This window comes from Gordionus sp. m RMFG-2023, chromosome 1, assembly GCF_954871325.1.
Source record: "Gordionus sp. m RMFG-2023 chromosome 1, tfGorSpeb1-WG-v2, whole genome shotgun sequence".
Taxonomy (NCBI): Eukaryota; Metazoa; Nematomorpha; class Gordioida; order Chordodea; family Parachordodidae; genus Gordionus; species Gordionus sp. m RMFG-2023.
In genome coordinates, this window is record NC_088775.1 from 32149022 (window position 1) to 32172943 (window position 23922).

The window sequence follows — 23922 nt, forward strand, 5'->3', positions numbered from 1 at the left end:
GGCTTATGTAAACCCTGAAAGGTCTGAAACCCCCTTCTAGGAATATATGAGTAGGCTCAAAATCATTGTTACCCCGATTAATTATTGGAATTACAAGCAAATTATATTGCACACAAACCTAAGGTTAATAGAAAATCTTATTTATTTATCTGATAAGATATTACCAAGTTTCAAATTATCCATGTCTTCCAAGTTTCTCACTTGTCTGAAGAATAGAATCTAAGAGTGGATTGGTTTAAATAGCCACTTAAATTTTTATATCATGAGGTATTATTTATTTCTTTTTCACAATTTTCCAGGATTATAAAAATTTATATTTTAATATCATGATGATGACTTTTTTATTATTTAATCTACTTTCCCAATAATATTTACAATTTTAGATTTCTATTTTTATGAATGATCTTTATTAGAGCAAGGTGTCAATGGTTGAATTGAATTTACAATAACAAAATTTTTTCATAATCGGATCTTTTATGCACGATGATTGATTACCATACTTGTTTATTCGTGAAACGTCCCCTATGATCTTATCGTACAATTGCGTTATAGAGTTAAACCTTAGAGAGGCTTCAAACAACGCCTTACTTGGTTCAACTTCTACAGTTAACAACAAACGAACATTTGATAAGCGAATTGCATCATGACTATTACCATGGAAACCGGCAATATAATTAGAACTATTATCCTGGCTGTCTATATTAAATATCCTAGCAACCGTTATGTGGCTCAATTTTAAAATCATGCATACGTTATGAAATGGTTCTAATACGTCGTTAATTTTGGTCACGATAAGCCGAGCTCCAAATTTTAATTCCTCACCCTCTTTTGAATCGGGTAAATTACCTCCTATCAAATTGCAAGGGCAATAATGAAGTGGGATTTCTGCCGATTCACAGCTTCTGTTAAATGGAATTTCTTCGAAAAAACTATAACCACGAACTTTACGATTTAAATCAGTATATGCTTTATGTTCGTTTAATTTAATCAGATGTAAAAGTGTTTTATGAACGTCCACAGGTGTTAAAATACGTCCAATATTAATATTCATGTTAGAACGAATTGAAGGGTATTTGGACAGGAACCAAGCTGGGGGCAATACAAAGAGTAGTGGCAGACGTTCTTCCATCATACCTTTTTGAGTATATAGTAATATCATACATAATAAATATACTAAAATTAACTAATTTTTATTCAAATTGTTAAATAATATACCTTATATTTTTTACGAGAACTAATTATTGTAAGATCATTTCAAGAAAGAATATTTTCTTTTAAAAGTGAAAATTAGCTTTCAATTTTTAACACCCTTATTATAACATCGTACAGGTTTTAAATATAATTTAATAATTATATCTGCAAACCTCGGGTTTCATTGAATTTTAAAAGAAAATACTTTTTCTTGTTTATGCAATATACAATTTAGTGGCGCATCCAATATTTTATCTCGGAACCCATCCAAAAACGGCTAAGAGAATGGCTCTATATCTTCCTCGAGTGCGGGCCACCACCTTTGGACTATAATCGTTATATGAATCGATATTGTGATTTTTGAGCCTTACACTGAATTCAGTCTTAATTACGTTATTTATCTTGATTAAGGTAGTTAAATAATAAACTCCAATTCTCTTTATTGTATATAATAAAAATATTAATACCACGTATTTATAAATGAGAAATGTTATATATATTTATTTTAAGTCTTAGTTTTATTTTAATGATATTTTAGTTAACAAAATTATTATATGATTTATATATTTTTTTTAACTTAAATTCAGTATATATCATCGTTTAAATCATTTTATTTTATTATTATTGCGTAAATTTTATGATCTATTATTATTTACATATTAATTTTATATTGATTTATTGAAATATATAAAAGAAAGATGTTTTTTGAAAGGTTATTTATGATACTACTTTTATACGAATAAATTTATAGAAAAATATATGATTATGATTTAAAAAGATTTGATACACAATACTATCCACTCGAACACCTCAATTCCCTATAAATATTAAATAACAAGAAATAAGATTGCAATATCACAACATTTAAATAATACTTTCGCGATGATTTTTGCAGTTAGAATTCAGATAATATCTTAAATAGATATTGGTATTAATATAATGTGAACTTATTTTATATATACCATAGAAAACCATGTAACCAGTTTTACGTGTAGAGGAGAATAAAAGAGTCAAAAGTTTAAACTGAATTTAAAAAAGGTGAATGAGTTTTACTAATCATTAAAATTTGAAATAACAATTTGTTTATTTTTAACATTTGTATTTTTTAGCGACCTATCTCATCCCCAAAAAATGGGTCCCTTAAATATGCCACTTACAATTCAAAATTAGTTATTGTAAAAAAAAATTTCACATGTTTTTCATCATACCATTTGGTGTTTGGATCAATTCATTATACCACTTATAATTTTAGGCCAACTCGTCTAATTTTTTTGTTATATTTTTTCTCAAATTTTTATTGGTAAAAAGTCTGTTGGATTTCGCTCATTCCAAACTAATTTATACTAATCTTAAACCACAGTAAACCACATAAGGTCTTCGCCCATATCTATTATATTATATATATCCACAAAATTATTATGACTATCTAAATGATTTAACTGTAAATTTAGCAGGGAGACATTTTTCTTTATTTTTTCATTTTTTAAATTATGCTTTAGAGTAATATGCAAGCAACTCAACATAGATTTAAGTACATACATATTGTAATATTTTCAAAAGATTTGTGTTTATATAATTAATAGTTGGGATAACGATATGTATATGCCAAAGAAAATACAACTTAACAGAATTATTGTAGACTGAGCAATCTATATAGACAGATATCATGGAATATGGAACATTAAAAATAAAATACTATAAATTAAAGGAAATGGATAAAAATAATTTTAAAATACTGGTTTTGTTAATTTACTTGATCTTTAAAATCTTAAACGGTATATATAGAGCATTATAAATAATACAAAAATATTTCCCAAAATTGACTAATATATTTTTTTAAACATTTTTTTGCTGATTTATTACAAATTTTTTTTAAAAAAACACATATTCCGAGAAAAAATGGATATAGAATATTATAATCAGCCGGAAGATATATAAAATTTGCTGCTTTTTTTCAAATTGCATATAAAGCTTTCTCCAAAACAAAAAGAAATTTTACAAATTTAACAAAAAATTTAAATATTTTTTTGATTTTTTTAAAAAAAGATAGAAAAAATGTTTATTACATGTTTAACTTTTAGATAGAAAAAACCCTATTTTTCATGTAAGAATTTTATGGTTAGGTTTTGGACTCATCCTAAATAAAAAAAATTTTAGGGCTCAAATATTATCGCTCACAAGCGTCACAAATTTTTATTTAAAAAAGTGTGTATATCATCTTGTATAAATTGCTATATATGCTACCTGCAATATGCATGCGAAATCAGAACATATGTGTAAGTGTAATACCTTATAAAATTGTCTGCAATTAATATAGTATGTATTTTACACGTGTTGGAATGCATTTCCGGCAGAAATAAATGTTTCACTCTTCGAAAAAGTGCTAAATAAATAATTTAAAGTTGGAGATTAGGAAATTTTTTTCTGAGCGCCTTTTAAATTTGAAGATCTTATTTTGCCTTTAATATATTCTGGCAGATGTAAAATATCCATCCTATTAATTTGAAGACAAATATCATCATTTGAGTTATTTGTAATCTATATATTAAAATTTACTTAAAATTTGGTAACATACGTATCAAATTTTAGTTTTACTCTTATTTTTTAGAAAAAATGAAAAGTTAGTAATATTTATTTGAGCAAATTGACTTTTTAGAGTTGCTATTTCTAGCTTTATACGTTGTGAGAGCGACAAACCCAAGTTTGGCTTCTTTTCCCCATTGGCTTAAAAAATGACACTTAATCTAAGTTGAGCTTTAACTTGAAGATCGATACAAAAGGAAATTTGGTTACGTTGTTTTGAATTTTGGAGTTGGCCAGTTTTAACAATTGACAGGCGGCAGTTATTTGAACACACATGAAGACTAGCTCCATGTTTAAGCATCCACAGGAAGTAAGAAAGATAGGAAAAAGATTCGTACTCTTTAATTAGGAATGGGCTTGGTTAGGTTAGAATATTTAGCATTATGAAGTAGAAAGAAATATCGAAAAAATATGATGAAACAATAATAATAACAAAACGAAACGAAACAAAGCAAACAATGATTTATCAATTAAAGCATCTATCTTGTACATTTTGAAGTTTTTGGAATAATTACATCTTACGTATATTATATAAAATCTTTCAACCCTAACGGAGGGAACAAATTTAAACATACTATTTAACATAATATTATATATTTAATATATAAACCCCACTAGTCCACATCAAGTTTTAGCTTTCATATGTTTAATATACACGAACACCATTAACTTTGTTAGCAGCCCCGTGTCGAGACTTTTGGCGGCCCAGGGCAAGAAAAATTGGAGGCCGAGGCCCCTTAAAAAAGCACAATTTATTTAAGCTTATTTTATAATTTTTTGCAATGAAAGCATACTTTATTAAATTTTAAACATAAATAACGCACATTATAAAAATGAATATAATTTGTCCTCCTGGTCTTTTTATTTGCAAAAGAGGATATTATGTCAGTATAATCTAACGATGAGGCGATATCATTTTCAATTAGGAAAATTAGCAAGGCGGTCCTGCGCCATCGCAGAAGTTTTAGTTAATTTGAGCTTTGAGAAGCTGCGTTCTGGGGATGCCACGGTTATTGGAATGATTAAAATAATTTTTAATTCAGGTTATATTTAATAAAGCTTCATTTAATCTGATAGTGTTGATATAGCGTAAATAGAGTTTTTATGGGATGTTTCTTATATTCACGAAAAATTTTAATTCAATTAGTAGATCTTGCAAACTAATATCGCTTTTTAGCTTATCCTGATCTGTTAATAATTTAATTGACCACATATTTCCTTTAGCTTTCTTTCAGACGCATTTATCAATTCTGGTATATTGGATAAGAATCAAAAAGGATCTTTAAAGAACTCTAACTGATGGAAACTTTTCTCCAATAAATTTTTTGCTTGATCTAGTAATACATTTAAAAATTCAATCTCATATTTTTTTTGAGGATCATTTATAGTATTGATGTGTCATCTCCTTCGTACTGACTCTTCTAAACTCATTTCTTATTCCTGCGCAAGCTTTTTAACTTAGTCAAGAGAATTTTGAAAGCCATTTTCCCTAAAGCGGTCTAAAAAATCTTGCGTAGTTTCTATAAGTGTAATAGCTCTTTCCAATTTAATATTGTCACGTTGCCTGACCTTATTTACTAAATAATTCGCCTGGGTTAATTTATCAAATCAGATGATAAGGGTTACTAAAAATGGAAATTGTTTTAATTCTTTATCCAATGAAACTTCTGTGTAGCATTTGGGGTCATTAGTTTTTTTATAGGTCTATTAGTGAATTGTAAATATCACCAACCTAATCTCTAAGGGCGTTTAAATTCTCAATCTTACATTACCATCGCGTTTCAGGTAACGGGTAAATTATTTATATGGTCCTTCAAAATTTGCCATCGCTGAGTCGAAACAAAAAAGAGAATATATATTCTTTGGACATCTCATAAAAATGATTTTGCGACTAATGATAATCGTGCCATGTCACCAAGCAGAAGATTTAGGCTGTGACAACCACAAGGTATAAAAGACGCTTTTCGATTTATCTATAATATACGAGCTTGAACCCCTTTATAAACATCCTTTCATATTTGATCCATTATCAATTTAGATGATAAAAATACTTATACCAAGACCTAGTTAGTAATGGAATCGATTTGCATATTGATAATTAAGATTAATTGTAGGTCTGGTGGCTTATGTCTGGTGTGCACAGTCTAATATTACGAAAAAATATATTAACAATTTTTCCTAGAATTTATCTCCTATAAAGTTAATTAATTTCATTTTGATGTCGATTTCCAAGGTAATAATTATGAATTTCACTTCTTAATTCGACGAATGTGGTCGAATAATATTATATCAAATTTCGAAAAAAAATATGCAATTTCTTAAATAAAAAATAAATTAAACTTTTTTTTACTAAAATATAAATTAAATTTTTTTTATAATATATATGGCTAGACATGCTAAACCTATGGATTTTTTACAAAAAAAATAATGTTTTGCTTGTATGTAGTATACACAAAATATTCTTATTTTTCAAGAGGCTAAAAACAATTAAGTAAAATTATAAAATTTGGCGGCCCCTAAAATTGTCTAATTGGTGGCTCGGGGCGGCTGCCCCGCTCGCCTCCCCCCCCCCATCTGCACGTTCCTGCTTGTTTGTACAATGATATATAATAATCACCTAATAACGATAATTCATTCAATAAAATGCATGTGCGTTATTGAATGCAAATCAGCTGTTGATGCCATTTTGGTTTCCCAAGTAGTCATTCTAGGTAGTGGCATATATGTTAGTCACACATAAATAAAGATCCACATTCAGCATTAATATGGGTTTTAAATTATATAAAATTATCTTATTTTTTTTGCTTAAAGATTTTGCTTAAATAAAAAAAAATTTTCCTAAAACAGAAGGTAATAAAAATAATGTAAAGTGTTGGACGAAAAAGAAGTATATACCAAGATTTTTTGATATAAACTATCATTATCGCATATCTAAGGTTGTTAAAAATCAGAATAGTAAAAAATATAATCTATTCTACCAGCTCTTGACAAAATCTCGTGGCTTGGATAATATTTTTGGCAATTATCTTGATTTAGCCGATTTTTAGGTTTTCAAAGTCAGGTAAAATATTTTAATTCAAGTTATCAAACCCACACGCTGCGCATCATTGCCTCGCAAAGTCTGAATTTATGCACCGTTACATAAAACAGACTATATATGATTATAAAAATATATAGAAATTAGCTTAAAGCGGATATTTTTAATAAAAAATGAATTTGTAAATTATTAGAGTTACCTCGACATGTTATAAATCTCTATTTCAATTAAAATAAATTTAGTAATTAACATACGCCCTTCATCTAATTTATTTATCGCTATAAATACTTTTTACCTATATAGGTTTCACGGAATCCACCGAATCTCATGCCATGATCTCCGAAGATAATGATGAGAGTGTTTTCAAGAGCGTTAGCCTTAAATAAATCTGTAAAATAGTTAACCAACATTTCATCAACATATTTAATGCCATTCAAATCATCATGAGTCAGCCTGGTAGTGTAGGTGAGGCAAAAATAAGGCCAAGACTTAAAAGAGATCATCAAATCCCTGGAATATTCTAGTAAGGCTAGTACTTCGTGTTTATCCCGTATGCAATTATCTCTTTTTTTAAATAATTTATTTGATTCTAGTGAATAGGGACGATAATAAAAATCGGTAGGAGGATCGTAAAATCCTTTTTTGACATAATTAAAGGTAGCCATATTAGGACTATCCTCTATATAAGCGGTTGTATAAGCAATTTTACTTTTTTTAAACGCCTTCCACACAAAACTGTAATTATCGAAGAAATCCGCTTCACCAAAATTTTCTGGATATTCCTCCATAAATTTACCAGTCAACAATGCCACCAAATTTGGAAAAGTGTTATCTCCCACTTTAATATACCCCTTGAACGTGAAGCTCTCGTTCCTTTGCGACATTAAATACCGACGCGTATTGGATAGTCCACGAATAAAATTTAATCTAGAAGTTGAATCTATACCAATCATCAGAAGGCTCATTATTCGATTCTCAATTGGCGAATGTTTAAAAAATCTAATTGTGTTGTTAATAACATTTGGTCTAATACTAACTTTAATTTGGTTACTTTTATTGCTAGTAACAGAGGTTGAAAATACACTATAGTTCATAGGATCAAACCTTGATAGATGTTGGGGTCCATATTTGAGGTAAGAAACTATGTCTATAGCACCGTTAGCATGTGTATTGCTATAGAAGACTCCACTCTTGTTGTAGCATTTAACTAACACAAAATCATCCTTTACAAGAGTATAATTTATAAAAAATATTTTGTCCACAGATAATTTGGTGTTATCGTCTGGATTACTTTCGTTATAATTTCTTAATATAACCTGATAATTGCAGAAGTCCAAATTTACCTTCTTGTAATATTTATTAAGGATATTGTAATTGACTGTCAGGATACCATTTCGAATGGTTGTAAGAGCAGGGATCTTTGAACATATTAAGGGTATCATTGTCTTGTTAATGAAGTCCCATATGCTTTTATCGTTTGGATCAAGATATCGAATTCTGCAGTTTGTTGTGTGGATATCATATTTAAAATATGAATAGTGTATTTTGGTTATCATATGAAGCTTAGTGAGCTTAGTATTATTAGGTATTTGAACAGTAGTATTTTGTTTTCTAAAACTAAATGGCCTGGAAAGAGTGATACCTTTATTATCTACAAATATTTTGGCCACAAAAAAACAGGCAAAGAGTGTTGAAAAGCCAACAACACATTTATGCAAATTTTTATCAGAACAATGGGAGATCAACATTTGCAAGATTCAGTGCGTTTATTGAGTACCTGTTTGTATAAATTATGTTGTTTTAATAGTATATTATTTTAAGCTTGTTTTCATAAAAAAATTTATAATCAGGAGAAAAGTCTATTATTAACTTGTAATCTATTGACCTAAATTTATATAAAATCGCGTATCTGTTTTTATAAATAATTTTCAGGATACATAAATAAATTAAAGTTTTCAAATTACAAAATTTTTAAAGATTAAAAACGCTTATACGCTGCTTTAAAAAAAGGGAACACGCTATCACTATAATCATTTTTTAAAAGTCACTACCAATACCATTTTTAGGCGGACTGCGGCTACTTTGAGAAAAAGCATGATCATCATTTTTTTAAAAATAAGCGCGACATTTTAGAGGAAAATGCCCTCCCGATATTTTTTTTTAAAAAAAGAGAAGCGCGCTACCTTTAAGAAAATTAACTCGTTGGCAACAGATCCCTAAACGAATCTATGTCTTTGGCAATTGCACCTCCAATATCTATTATATGTGGTAAAAATTTTATTTTTAAACTTTTATCATTTCTCATGAATTACAGACTTACTGTATTTATTTATTTAATATTCATTAAGAGTGAGGGTGGGGAGGGGGGGGGGGCTTCTACAAATTTTTCTACCACATTCTATCTCCTACACTTAATTTGCCGGTTTATATATATTAATTATTTACTATTTAAAAAAAAAAGGATAAAAGTCGAATCGGGCTAAAATTTTCAAATATGATATATTTATATTTTGCCAAATAAATTGATATATTTCAAAATTTCGGGATTGGGCCTGGCAGGACAAATTCTAAAAAAATAATTTCGGGCCGGGTTTGAAAAATTAGGCTCGATGCAGATCACTATGGACATCTTATGATGTGAGATAAAAGATTCAATATATTCCTTAATAGATTTACTTAATTTTTTTACTGGAAAGTAGAGGATGGTGAGCTGCTATTTTTTAGGATATAAATTTTAAAAAAAAACCTTTTTCAAGGTCATGGTTCCTTAAAACTTAATAGCCGACCGGTTATAAGTGATAACAATTTATTTGCTTTTAGTGTTCCTTATGAGCTTCCTGTTCACAAAGATTACGCTCTTAAAAAAGACTATTTTCGTTCTCTTTCTCAAACTTCGCTTCGTTAAATATTTTAGAGTAAACAGTACATAAATAAAGAAATTTGTATTATTAATAATATTTAAATAAAACAAAATCATCCTCTCAAACTCTGTTTCATTGATATTAAGACTCGTTGGCAAAGCGTTGTAGCGCGAACTAAATAAATTATACAAATATATTCTGGTTTTTGTTCATGCATTGCTAACGAGTCGTAATCGTGAAACAGAGTTTGAGAGTCAAGTAGCAAATGGTGGTTTATCTTTATAAAATTATACAAATAATTTATTATATCAGTATTTTTCTTTAAAAAATTATAAGCAATAACGTTATTTTTAATAACATTACTTTACATATCGAAAATTATATTAGACAATTTTATAAAGCGAAATATTAATTACAAATTGCTTTGTACTATTCCTAAAGATTATTATATTTATCATTTTATTTTAATTTAAAAAAGACAATTTTATTTTATTTTAAATATTTTTTAAACCCTAGAATTATGATATAAGTCCAATTGAAGGAGCTAATGACACGCCCTTCAGAATTGAACGTTTATCAATAAATAAACTAATAAAAACCATTATTGAGTTGACCTACTATCTAAAATTAATTTTCTTTAAACAATGATGTTAAAAATAAATGAAAAATAAAATAGTTAAAAAAATTTAGAAAGTATTAATAGTAAAATATGCTATGAACGTAAGAACAACGTTTATATTCTAAAGTAGCGCAACACTTTCTATAATTAAAAGTTACTAGTAAAGATAACGACGTTTATATTCTAAAGTAGCTCAACACGTTCATATAATTATAAGTTACTAGTGAAGATATCGACGTTCCTTAGAGGACAGTAGGTACCGTAAAATAACGACGACCATTACAGCCTGGTCCATTTTTTAGTTTAAAACTATACGTACTTTTTATAAAGAAAATAAAGATCATAAATTACTTTGTTATAAATCCCTTAAAATTTTCATTATCGTTTTATTTTAAAAGCAAAATAATTTTCTTTCTTTAAGCTTGATCCAATTTTTTTTGCCCCTAGTCTGGTTTAAATTTTGACTCGGGCCGAGGCCCACTTGTAAGTTCCAAGTTAATCATGGAATATATATGTTAATAGTGTTTGTATCATATAAAAAAAATTGCGTAATTACTTAAATTGAAGGATTATAATCTATATGACCACTTCCAACTTATTTCTCTTGAATTTGATTAAATTTGGAATAAATAATTAAACCAAAGGCAAATATTTCTTAATTTTTATTTATATCAACATTTTTTAATGCAAAATATAAATTGTTTTAGAATATTATACTGCAGTTTTTTATATTTATTTAGGTACCCGTTATATTTAATTTATATACGAAACAATGTATATTTAAGGAATCTATTACATGTTGATAATGGCGAAGATTTTTTATATCATTATTTCTTTAGTATTATATATTAGTAAGTTTTAAATTACATTTACGAATTGCTGCTTTGGATATCATATCATGATATTTATTAACGAAGAATTATAATATCGAATTGCTCAGACGTTTGAGCAGATGGATTGTATCATCAGTTCATCATTTTTTTGATATTATTTCAAATTTGAACAATCTTTTTTCGAGATAAAAAGTTTTAGTTTTATCGTAATCATGTTATCCCTAAGAATGGAGCACACAACTTATTAATATCCGTGCTACAAACAATTTTTTAAAATATAAATTCATTTGCGTTCGTCATTCAGTGGTGAAAATCAAGTGCGTTATTCAACGTTCATTTATAAAATGAAAACTTTGGCTTTATTCAAATTTATAAATATTTTTTCAGATACATTTAATATAAAATTAAATTCTGAATAACACCACCTTTGGATTTAATATTTTTATTTAAATAAGAATATATATGTCGTAATTTTTAAAGGGATCATGACTATCCTGGATCTTCACGGGATTTAAAGGGATCCCTTTAAAATTTCAATTTTTTAAAGGATAAAGAACTATACGATATTATCACGTTTTAATCGTGATAAAGAGAAATCTTATTTTAAAAGCGTTTTCCACGAGTTTCGTTGCGTTTTTTAATTTTCAATGTTGTTTTTTTGGCCTTATGATATAAGATATGTCTAGTATAGGGTATCAATCGATAGCTAATCAAAAGATCTATTCAACTGGAGGTGAATCTCTGCCCCATAATGGGCGGTCTAGAAGGGTAGGGGTGGGGGAGGGGTGTAAAAAATAATTATTTTTGATATGGGTATCAATCGATAGCTAATTTAAAGATCTATTCAACTGAAGGTCAATTTCTACCCCATAATAAGCGGTCTGGGGGGGGGGGTGTAAAAAATATATTTTTTGATATGGGTATCAATCGATAGCCAATAAAAAGATCTATTCAACTGGAGGTCAATCTCTGCCCCATAATAGGCGGTCTAGGAGGTAGGAGTGAAGGGAAGGGGGGGTGTAAATAATAATTTTTTTTGATATGCGTATCAATCGATAGCTAATTAAAAGATCTATTCAACTAGAGGTCAATCTCTGCCCCATAATGGGCGGTCTAGAAGGAGGTGGGAGAGGGGGGGGGGTGTAAAATATAATTTTTTTTGATATGGGTATCAATCGATAGCTAATAAAAAAACTATTCAACTGGAGGTCAATCTCTGCCCCATAATGAGCGGTCTGGGGGGGGGGGGTGTAAAAAAATTATTTCTTTTGATATGGGTATCAATCGATAGCTAATCAAAAGATCTAATCAACTGAAGGTCAATTTCTACCCCAAAATAGGCGGTCGGGGGGGGGGGGGTTGTAAAAATTTTTTTTTTGATATGGGTATCAATCGATAGCTAATCAAAAGATCTATTCAACCGATGGTCAATCTCTGCCCCATAATTAGCGGTCTGGGGGGTGGGTGGGAGGGGGTGTAAAAAATAATTTTTTAGATATGGGTACCAATCGATAGCTAATCTGAAAATCTATTCAACTGAAGGTCAATTTCTACCCAATAATAGGCGGTCTGGGGGTGGGGTGGGTGTAAAAAATAATTTTTTTGATATGGGTATCAAATAAAAGCAAATTTTAATATGGTTTGACTGAAAGTCTTCATTCTTGGTCTTGATAGGTATGACTTGATCTAGGGGGGGGGGTCAACATATTAACAAAATGTCTAGTTGGATAGAATTTACAGAAATAAAAGATAATGAAAATAAAACAATTTTTTAAATCTTTTTTCGGTTCCAATCCTGAACTTGAAATATATAATATGCAGTGTTCTATATTAGCACGATATTCCATAGCTATTTTTTTTAGTATCGATATCTTTAGCGTGCAACATTTTTTTAAAAAGAGAGATAACGGTAGCTCGTTACTAAATAAATAGCAAAAATTAATATAACAATTTTATAATTAATTCTAAAATCATAATCTTTTAATTTTATTTTATTTTAAAATATAAATTTACATTTAAAAATTTGCAAAAAAAATTACATTTAAAAATTTGCAAAAAAAATTTTCAAAAAAATAAAATATTTTAAATGTCGACAGTATAATATGATAATGAAAATAATTTTGGTACAGATCATATCGACAAAGGAATATACCTTGAAAATGATGATGATATGGAATTTCCTTTTCCTTAATTCACAAATTATTTTAATCTCGATAAAAAAAATTAACACAATATATATATTTGCTGTAAGATGTGGGAGGTTTTATCATCAAACAAAACTAGTTGCTTCAACTTGAGAAAACATTTAAAGGTAATATATCAACCAAAAATTAATATCAATGTATAGCTCAATTCTTAATCTTTAAAAAAAATTAGAGCATCTATAATAGTTTTTGAGTTAGATGAGTTAAGTGAAAGTTGATTTTCTGGCCTAGTCTAAACATACTATATTTCAACTGTAAATAAGATAGTGAATTTTTATGGATATCTAATAAATAGTAATTAAACAGAACATAAACATGGGTATTAAATAAAAGTTAAATACATTTAGACTTCATTATTAAATAAAATTATAAGCAGGGGTAAAATATAGTCATTGCTATTTATAAACTCATTGTAGCCTAATGATAAAATTATTTGCTAGCAACTTAATCTAATTTGTAATATTTTTAAATCTCAAAATTTTGGCTATATTTGAAACCATCGATTCACAAATTTTAAAATGACATTAAAAATTTTTCTTATTGCACTTCTTTATAAGCAAATCATCTATATTATAATATTTTTTTTCAAGTCATATAATCAACAACATATTTAATTGATTTCGATAATTAATTTAAAATATATGAACAATTATTTATTATTTACACAAATAATATTTAAGTGACATTTTGTGGAACAATTAATGCCATTTTTAAAACATTGACACCTCTTATTGTTGCAACTTTTTTGGCAATTGCAAATTGATTCAAAACTACCATAAGAAGATGTATTTCTTGATGCTGTTATTATGGAGATCGTCTTATTAGGAATGGTAAAATTGGTAAATTTTATTGATTTATGAATGTTCGTTTTTAAAAATGGGGAATTAATTTTTCCCAAATTAGTTCCAACCCATAATTTCTCGCTCTCCATTTGTATAATTTCGGCTCAATATTCTTGGGGCATAGATTAGATCTATCATTTTTATTTATTGGGATCAGTGCGGAATCCCCAATGCAAAATTTTTTCTTTCTAATTTTATTCTTATATGCATTCTCTTGCTTCTTCTTATCTATTAAATATAAAATGAACGAAGGTAGTCTGGTTAAAATATTTTCGATGCTGTTGCCAATCGAGTTTGTAGTATAATTATCTTTCCATAATATTATATTTCCAATTTTCAGACCAAATCATACCCATCAAGACCAAGATTAAAGACTTTCAGTCAAACCATATGCTTTTATTTAATACCCATATCAAAAAAATTATTTTTTACACCTCCCCCCACCTCTACCCCCTAGACCGTCTATTAAGGGACAGAGATTGATCTCCAGTTGAATAGATCTTTTGATTAGCTATCGATTGATACCCATATCAAAAAATTATTTTTTACACCCCCCAACATCCCCCCCCCCAAACCAAGTCATACCCATCAAGACCAAGAATAAAGACTTTCAGTCAAACCATATTAAAATTTGCTTTTATTTAATACCCATATCAAAAAAATTATTTTTTACACCTCCCCCCACCTCTCCCCCTAGACCGTCTATTATGGGACAGAGATTGATCTCCAGTTGAATAGATCTTTTGATTAGCTATCGATTGATACCCATATCAAAAAATTATTTTTTACACCCCCCAACATCCCCCCCCCCCAGACCAAGTCATGCCCATCAAGACCAAGAATAGAGACTTTCAGTCAAACCATATTAAAATTAGCTTTTATTTAATACCCATATCAAAAAAATTATTTTTACACCCCCCACTTCCCTAAACCACATTGACCTCCAGTTGAATAGATCTTTTGATTAGCTATCATTGATAAGTATCAAAAAAAATTATATTTAACACCCCCCCCCCTACCCCCTAGACTGCTTATTATGGGGCAGTTGACCTCCAGTTGAATAGATCTTTTGATTCGCTATCGATTGATACCTATATCAAAATAAATTATTTTTTACACCACCCCTCCACCTCTACCCCCTAGACCGCCCATTATGGGACAGAGATTGACCTCCAGTTGAATAGATCTTTTAGTTAGCTATCGATTGATACCCATATCAAAAAAATTATTTTTTACACTCCCCACCCCCACCCCTACCCCCTAGACCACCCTATATGGGGCAGAGATTGACCTCCAGTTGAATAGATCTTTTGATTGGCTATCGATTGATACCCATATCAAAAAAAATAATTTTTTACACCCCCCCCCATGCACCGCTTATTATGGGGCAAAGATTGACCTCCAGTTGAATAGATCTTTTGATTAGCTAATGATTGGTACCCATATCAAAATAAATTATTTTTTACGCCCCCCCCTCCCCACCTCTACCCCCTAGACCGCCCATTATGGGACAGAGATTGACCTCCAGTTGAATAGATCTATTGATTAGCTATCGATTGATACCCATATCAAAAAAATTATTTTTTACACCCTCCCCCACCCCACCCCTACCCCCCTAGACCACCAATTATGGGGCAGAGATTGACCTCCAGTTGAATAGATCTTTTGATTAGCTATAGATTGATACCCTATACTAGACATATCTTATATCATAAGGCCAAAAAAAACAAAATTAAAAATTAAAAAACGCAACTAAACTCGTGGAAAACGCTTTTAAAATAAGATTCCTCTTTATCACGATTAAAACGTGATAATCCCGTATTATCAATCCTTAATTTAAAACCCTAATTTTTTAGTTATCCCTTAAAATCCCGGATAGTCATGATCCCTTTAAAAATTAAGACATATATAAAAATAGAAAACAAGGATATAATATGATTCAAATTATAATATTTATAATTTTTAATTATTTTTTAAATTTTAAGCAACAGCGCTATGTAAAATAGAATTACAACCCTAAGACCCACTTGACATAAGCTGGAGATTGTGTTTATTTAATGAATAATTATTTTATATCAGGAAATTTGTTAAAAATATTGAATTATTTATATTTCGTTTGAAATTTTTTCGATAAACAATCCTCATCTAAAGTGTCCAATAATTAATCATCAAATAAAAACTGAATTGACATTTCATCCTGTCTTCTTCATTTCTATATCTTTTTGTAGAAACCATAAAGGCTATTCGAGTAAATACCGGTTGTTAATTGCCTATAAAATTAAAAAAGAAATCTAAACTACTACAAATTAGAGCAGTAAACACTAATCAGAAATGTAAGGATGCAGAAAAATTATTGAAAAATAAACAGTTAGGTAATAAATTTTTAAAAATTATTTTCTAAATTAAAAAAAATGATCATTTTTTAAAATTGATCGAATTACGCATTCGTTTTAAAAAAAGTTCAAAATTCGTAAATAAAAGGAATGTCGTTCACCAAGATTCGTTCAATTTGAGCAAGTTTCAAACAAACAAGAAAAATGCTTCAACCAGAAAAAGGGGATGGGGTAGTAGCTCCAGCTTTTTGAAAGGATGGTCTTCATTAAAAAAAATATTAGAAACTATTAGGATTTTTTTTAAAAAAAACATTTCAAACTAATTTGGAACGTGAACCAATTTATTTTTGACGTTCATTCAACTAAAAAAGTTATAATTTTTATTTTCTTTCTCCGGATTCCTTCAAATACTACTCAGTGCTTTTCCTTCTGTCAAGCATCTATTTAACTCTAATTGATTTATGGGGGGGGGATCCTCCCTTAGGACATTTGATTTGTTGTTTAAGTAAATATTCTTTCAGGCTAATAAAAAAATCCTATTATCCCCCCCCCCCCACCCCTTTCAAAAAAAAAGATTCACAATGTACACCATATTTTTTTTTAAAAAATAAATGGAAGTTAATTATTTTTTTAAAAAATAATGACTGAAATTTTTGAAGAAAAGTGAAAACCAAAATTTATTTTAAAAAAAATGAAATTTATAGCTTTAAAAGGAGGTATTAAGGAGGGGCTAAAAATCTTCGGTAAAGGTATTAAATTTAATAAAGAGATTTGAATAAAAAACAGATTTAGAATTGGAAGCTAAATTATCAATTTTAAAATATTATTAACGACTTAAATTCATAAAATAAATTAAATAAATGGACTTTTATTGATATTTATAAACAAGAAATTTAGACATCCTATCTACCTTGGATATGGTTGAAGATGGTAAATCTTCTTTGAACTCGATAGACACTTTCAATACATAAAAAGCCACAAATATAGCGATTGTTACCGATAAAAACTCGGCTAATTTGTGATGCCAGAAGATATTTGTATGGAAACAGAAATAACTCTGTGTAGTTAGTCATATAAAACTTGACCATTGAACTTTAAATTTGTAGAATTGAGGAATTGTGACATTATTGATCAGATAGTTACCGCGAAAGATTTAAAAAAATTGCAACTTACAACGGATGTAGCAGTGCAACTATATGGGGTGAGGGGGGCAAAGCAGAATCTACCCCTCCATATGAGATGATGCAAACCTCTTGTATTTCACTCTATTATTTTATAAATATATATTCTTATGCCTAACTTTATTTTAAAATTTAATTGCATTTCAGATTTACTAGCATTCTAAAAAAATGAAGGAATAACCCTTTGATGCACACAAATTATTTTAAAATGATTGTCAAAATTTTTTTTCAAATGGTAAATGCACACGCGTTTTGTTGCGATTTCTTGTTAGTTATATCCCAAATAACATGTTTAGAAGGTATCATGCTATAAAAATCAAACTGTTTTGTGCTAATTTAGTTTACATTGGTGCTGTAAACGTCACTTGTTATGTTTGAAAAAAGAAAAGCGATACCATTACTTTGTGAAAAACACGTTACTCACTTTTCAATACATATATTTTCATTTTATTTGTTTTTTTATAGATAATAATTATAAAAGAATAATATATAATATATATGTTCTTTTTGATATATTTATTTATATTAAAAATTTTGATTAGATAAAAGAGTGCTTAGGACTCCACATGTTCAACTGGCGAGGGTGGGAGAGTTCTTTTATCTTTAGACCTGTGCTCTAGCAGGCCGACGACTTCTTTGGTAACCGCAAAAAGCTGACGTTTATGAAAATCATGCCGGCAGGCCACCAATAGTCATATCAATGGTGTATAATTTTTTTTTAATATTATACATTTTTATTCTAATAATTAGTCAATCAATATCACTGTTGTTGTAATTTTCTTTAATATTTTAATTATTTTGATATCATTTTCAATCAAAAATTCCAAAATTTTACATATTCTCTAAATGGATCTGTCAAATTTACTATGGGGCAGGCCCTTGGTTATGTGGCTGCCATAAAATTCCCAATATTTCACTTTCTAAAATTGATTTAAAACAGGCTAATGTATTCCTATTATATAGTATATTAATAAATTATCATTTATAATAAAATATGATCTACACTACAAAATTCACATTATTTCACTTTTTAAAATTGATATAAATGTTAACTATAATATGGAAATATAAAAATCAGAAAATTTAAAAAAAATAATTCAAATAAAATTTTAATTTATTTTTCACAAAAATGATGATTTTTTTTTTGACACTAGAATGCTCCATTTTTAAAATGGGCCTTTGGGTCATTTCTGGTTTTTTCAATTACTAATTTGCAAGTTTTTAAAAAAATATGAATTTTTACATTTTCTGAATCCTCTTGAAGAGTTATACAGTATTCTACATGTATTTTTTTAAAATTGAAACCATTTAATAATGGATTTCTAGTTAACATTCTCTGAATCCTCTTGAGGGGTTATACATAATTCTATATTAATTTATTTTAAATTTGAAAGGGATTCTTAGTTTAGACCAGAGACCTGCAGAGGTACCATTTGCACAGTCTGTGTTGATTTTTTAAAGATATTTATTTATTTTTAAAGCTAATAATCATTTAAAATATACATCCCAGCCCAGGTATATTTTTTAAAAAATTTTCAGGCTTGGCTCAAGTATATTTAAAAAATTTAAAATATGGACTGGCCTATGTACCCAGGCCTGCAAGTTTCTAGTTTATACAAAGAAATTAATTTATTCTTTTGAAGAGTTACATATTATTCTTTATTAATTTTTTAAATTTAAGCTTTAACAGGGGATATTTAGTTAAGTCATTAAAAAAATAGATTTTTTCACTAATTAACTATATTTTAAATTATAAAAAACATATTCTGAATCCTATTGAAGAATACATGATTCTATATTTATATTTTTAAATTTGAGCCTTTTATATGGGATTCAGTTTAAAAAAATTTTCTTAATCCTCTTGAAAAGTTATGATTCTATATTTATTTTTAAATTTGAACTTTTTAATAGGGGATTTAGTAAAAAAATAAATAGTTTTTTTCAATATCTCAATAATTTAAACATTTTCTAAATCACATTGAAGAGATAAACGTGTATCTATTTTATTTATTTTTTTACAATAGTTTATAATTAACACAAGGATTCTCTTTAAGTCCTAAATAAAATTTTTTTTTACTAATTTATTGGTATTTTTTTAAAATTAAATTAGAGATAAACAGGAATTTATATTATTTTTATATGTGCTTCTTTAATAGGGGATATTATTTTAGTCACTCAATATTTCTTACAATTTTAAATTTAATGAGGAATATATATCTACAGATCAGTTAGATGATTGTATATTATTTTATTTCATTCATTACAAATAATTTATAAGAAACATAGTGAAAAGTGAGTCTTTAAATTTGCTTCTAACAATTTTCTATAAAATAATACAATAGGTATTCTCAAAACAAGGTAGGCAGCCTATTATTATTAATTACCTTTTCTTACTTACCGTCTATTTATATTCAATCATAACATTACAGATAAATAAAACATCCAAATACAATTTACTATCCTCAATGAAATAAAAAGTATTGCATCAATAAGTATATAAATATTTTATTACAGTTCCATATATAAAATATCTTGTGATTTCTTTGTTTTACATTTATAAATAAAATAAGATATTGTTTCCTTTTCACATATAGGAATAGTTAAGAAATGATCAGTTACTATCTATTAATAAAAAAATTATAAATGTTAGTTGAATATAAATTTACATCTGCCAATTGTGTCTTGGTTAAGCCAGGCCTAGTGTGAACATTGAAATGCTTTTTATATCTTCTCAAAGATTTCATAGGCAAAATTGCAAAGTCTGGCTAAATAAAAAATAATATCAAGGTTAAAAACATAACAATACTTTCAAGCTTCTTACAAGATCATTTTCTGTTTTAGAATTATCTAATTTTTTCCATTTTTTACTATTTGAAACCTTATGTATTATAGATTTGTGTTGATCACAAATATATGTATGGGGTATCTGGAAGAGATTAAAAATATATATATTTAGAAGTTCTTATTAAAAACTAACATGTTACATTGATATCAACACTCATATCTAGACCTTTGATGTCAATTATATTTTGAACTCTTTTATTATAACTTCCATTGCCTGCAACTCTGTGACACCTTTGATAATTATCAACTTATACTCAAATGTTATATAATCTTACTTTTCTCCATTCGCCACTAAGCAACATTCTTGATCATTCTCAATGTCTGAACGATCAGGAATACTTTCATCTTCCATAAAAAATTATTGTAGTGATTCTCTCGTATTTTATTTAAAATTATACTTATTTATAAATAGCTATCTTTTTTTTAATGTAATTAATTATAAACAAAATAAGCAGACAATAATTATCAATTAATTTATTGTTATGGAATTTATTTACGATGCAGGTTAAAAAAATAAAAAAACTAATGATATTATTAAAATAAAAGCTACCATTTTATAATAATATTTTATATATAATAAAAAATACGTCACGTGTATAATTTGAATTCTATTGGTTATATAAATTGCGGAAAATTAAATCCACCAATCAAAAATATTAAAAAAATTCGTTTATATTTATATATGCTTTTCCGTTAAAAACCTTATAACATTTACTATTATAATAAATACATATAATATCATTGCGCTTTATTATAATAAAATATACCAATTGCAAGTTATATTATAAAACGTACTAGGCTTTTACATAGGACTTTTAGCATTACAAGCTTAACAATATATTAGCATACAGAATACCGAATAAAGGTAAAATTTAATTTGATAACCTTTTTATTGAAAATATTTGATAATATTATGCAGCCATATTTAATTTTATATGTAAATTATCGATTAATTACAATTTTTAATCGAATTTTACGATTTTTAATCAATTTTTCTCCCAAATCACAGCTTAAAATTTAGACACCAATTTCTTAAAAAATATCAATTCATTTAAGAAATGGGACGAACCGATAAACCTAAAGGGAAAATTACAGCCTATGCATTCTTTGTACAAACTTGTCGTGAAGAGCATAAGTCTAAATATCCTACTGATAATGTGGTGTTTGCAGAGTTTTCAAAGAAGTGTGCTCAGAGATGGAAAGTAAAATTATTTAACCTCAATATTAACACATTAAATTTAATAGACCATGACACCTCAGGAAAAAAGCCGATTTCAAGAGATGGCTGAAAAAGACACTGAGAGATACAAAAGCGAAATGGCCAACTATGATGGGCCTGAAAAAAACAAGACCAAGAAAAGAAAGAGAGTTAAGGATCCTGATGCCCCAAAAAGAGCCCTGTAAAATAATTTATTCAAGCTTTTTATTCTAACTGTTTTTTAGATCGGCTTTTTTTATCTTCTGTAATGATGAAAGGCCCAAAATAAAGTTGACTGATCCTGGTTTAACTGTTGGGGATATAGCCAAAGAATTAGGTCTCCGATGGAGCAGAGTTCTTCCAGAAGCAAAACAAAAATATGAAAAAATGGCAGAAAAAGAAAAAGAGAGATATATGAGGGTAATAACAATTTAATTATAAATCAATTTTAATTATTTTGTAGGAAATTACTCTATATCGCAGTGGCAAGAAAGTTAAAGCAGATGAAGTAATTTTCGAATTTTGAAATATATTTTATTTTTTTATTAGGACAACGATGAAGAATAAATTTGTTAACGATATTGTTATGCTCAATCATATTATACAAAATAGAATAAATCTTATTGTTTTTTTATTATATAATATATATACACTATGTTTTTATGATAGATTTTAATATTTATTAAATGCTCTTTCTTTTTATATAAAGCTTTCTCATCATTTATCTTTAGAAATTGTAATATACGATTATGTGCATTAAAAGTTTAGTATTACAAACTTTTATATAATTTAACTTTGTTGTACTATTAGTTGTTTACCAAAAAATATGAATAAAATTTTAAAAAACGTTATTGTTATCTTAATTTTTATATAACATAATCGATATAATATTTTGAAAATAAAGATTTTTACAAAAAATGTTTAAAAAATAGAATTTATCAATGCTTTAATATAAAATAAGTCAAGAACGTAAAGGTAATTTTGTAAATCGTCTTGTTTTTTTGTTCGAATTAATAAAAATCGTTTGGATGTTAATTTTTTTATTTATAAAATAATATTAGAATGGAAATACGTCATTTTATTTAAACAAAATGAAATATTGTTTTTAGTAATTGGGTGCCTATCAATTTTAACCGCAAAATAATGTTTTGTGAATAATATTAAGGTTTTAGTTAGGTTGTACCTATTTAAAAAAACCGGTTATCATTATTTTGGGTTATTGATACTTTTACCTAATTATCAACATTTAAAATCGAATTATTTTCAAAGAAAAGCTTACTAAAAGTGTAAAAATTAGTAAATGTTCAGTATAGAACCCAATTTCAATGACCAAATTGATTCAAGAAACCAAGCCGACTCTTGGGTTGACCGATTTTTATTTTATATAGTAATAGGGTTGGGCCGTTGAAAAAATTAACGGTTACCGTCATTTAGAACATGTATACAAAAACTTTTCTTTACACAAGAAAAATAAAAAAGATAATTTTATCGATTCATTTCCTTGCAAAATGTACAATAGAAAGGCAGTAAAAATATAAACGGAAACTGGTTTATTAATAATTTATTGTCTCATTTAATATAATAACAATCAAGGATTATCATTTTATTTTATGTGTTTGATCGTCTCCAATTCAAAGATGCCAGGTAAAAATTCAATTCTGGTAGATTTTAGTTTAAAAAATTTGGAGGGGGCTTATCTTCCAAACCCTCTTACACTGTCGTCGGCAAGGTTAAAGAGGAAGAGAAATTTTTAGCTAAAAAATAATACTTATTTCTTTTTCAAATATTTAAGTATAGATAAAATTTAAAATGATTATTTTCTTCATAAAAATGGGCAACCCGATAATATTTGAATGTGGCCATATTCTGCATCCCTTCATTACATTAAGTTTATGGATGATATTAATTAACTGTCATGCATCAGGATAATTTAAATATTCAAAATATAATTACAGAATATTATAGTAGCATCAAATTTTTAAAATATCTTAAATATTTGCGCATTGTAAAGAGTAGAGAATTGAATTAGAGTTAAATGAAATATTTTCTTGCCAAAATTTTATAAAGGAAAAAAAAATAAGAGTATATAAACATTTTTTTCCTGCGAACTTTAAATATATAGCAAAAGAAGAAATAATGTTTCAAATATTCTTTATAGATTATAAAAGTGCATTCTACAAATTTTTTATTAAAGCA

At 27.6% G+C, this 23922-nt stretch overlaps 3 protein-coding genes across 5 annotated transcripts; 1 reads left to right on the plus strand and 2 right to left on the minus strand.

The window, feature by feature from the left end:
* Nucleotides 1-409: 409 nt before the first annotated feature.
* LOC135924257 (uncharacterized) lies at nucleotides 410-8559 on the minus strand. The gene is made up of 2 exons (XM_065459311.1): nucleotides 7107-8559; nucleotides 410-1134 (listed from the first exon to the last, which is right to left on the minus strand). Exons 1-2 carry the CDS (start codon nucleotides 8557-8559, stop codon nucleotides 410-412), a joined length of 2178 nt encoding a protein of 725 aa, XP_065315383.1.
* An 11490-nt stretch (nucleotides 8560-20049) lies between these two features.
* On the minus strand, nucleotides 20050-21014 carry LOC135932015 (histone deacetylase complex subunit SAP30L-A-like). Of its 2 annotated transcripts, none has more exons than XM_065469352.1 (5): nucleotides 20804-21014; nucleotides 20669-20759; nucleotides 20506-20610; nucleotides 20351-20449; nucleotides 20050-20306 (listed from the first exon to the last, which is right to left on the minus strand). In XM_065469352.1, exons 1-5 carry the CDS (start codon nucleotides 20878-20880, stop codon nucleotides 20193-20195), a joined length of 486 nt encoding a protein of 161 aa, XP_065325424.1. In that variant the 5' UTR covers nucleotides 20881-21014; the 3' UTR covers nucleotides 20050-20192. The 2 variants fall into 2 exon arrangements, with proteins under 2 accessions (XP_065325424.1, XP_065325423.1); XM_065469351.1 differs by having other exon boundaries at nucleotides 20055-20306; nucleotides 20491-20610; nucleotides 20804-21012.
* Nucleotides 21015-21246: 232 nt separating this feature from the next.
* Nucleotides 21247-22575, plus strand: LOC135931295 (high mobility group protein DSP1-like). 2 transcript variants are annotated; one of them, XM_065468295.1, is made up of 6 exons: nucleotides 21247-21393; nucleotides 21538-21730; nucleotides 21774-21928; nucleotides 21972-22146; nucleotides 22190-22234; nucleotides 22276-22575. In XM_065468295.1, the coding sequence occupies exons 2-6, from the start codon at nucleotides 21587-21589 to the stop codon at nucleotides 22291-22293; spliced, it is 537 nt and encodes a 178-aa protein (XP_065324367.1). In that variant the 5' UTR covers nucleotides 21247-21393; nucleotides 21538-21586; the 3' UTR covers nucleotides 22294-22575. The 2 variants fall into 2 exon arrangements, with proteins under 2 accessions (XP_065324367.1, XP_065324368.1); XM_065468296.1 differs by having other exon boundaries at nucleotides 21585-21730.
* Nucleotides 22576-23922: the final 1347 nt, after the last annotated feature.

Coding starts and splice junctions, on each gene's coding strand:
- LOC135924257 (XM_065459311.1), bottom strand. CDS start 8,559: ATGTTGATCTCCCATTGTTCTGATAAAAATTTGCATAAATGTGTTGTT. Junction 1,135..7,106: donor ATTCCGTGAAACCTATATAG/GTAAAAAGTATT, acceptor ATACTCAAAAAG/GTATGATGGAAGAACGTCTG.
- LOC135932015 (XM_065469351.1), bottom strand. CDS start 20,880: ATGGAAGATGAAAGTATTCCTGATCGTTCAGACATTGAGAATGATCAA. Junction 20,760..20,803: donor TTAGTGGCGAATGGAGAAAA/GTAAGATTATAT, acceptor TAATTATCAAAG/GTGTCACAGAGTTGCAGGCA. Junction 20,307..20,350: donor CCAAGACACAATTGGCAGAT/GTAAATTTATAT, acceptor TTTTATTAATAG/ATAGTAACTGATCATTTCTT.
- LOC135931295 (XM_065468295.1), top strand. CDS start 21,587: ATGGGACGAACCGATAAACCTAAAGGGAAAATTACAGCCTATGCATTC. Junction 21,731..21,773: donor AGTGTGCTCAGAGATGGAAA/GTAAAATTATTT, acceptor TAAATTTAATAG/ACCATGACACCTCAGGAAAA. Junction 22,147..22,189: donor AAAAAGAGAGATATATGAGG/GTAATAACAATT, acceptor ATTATTTTGTAG/GAAATTACTCTATATCGCAG.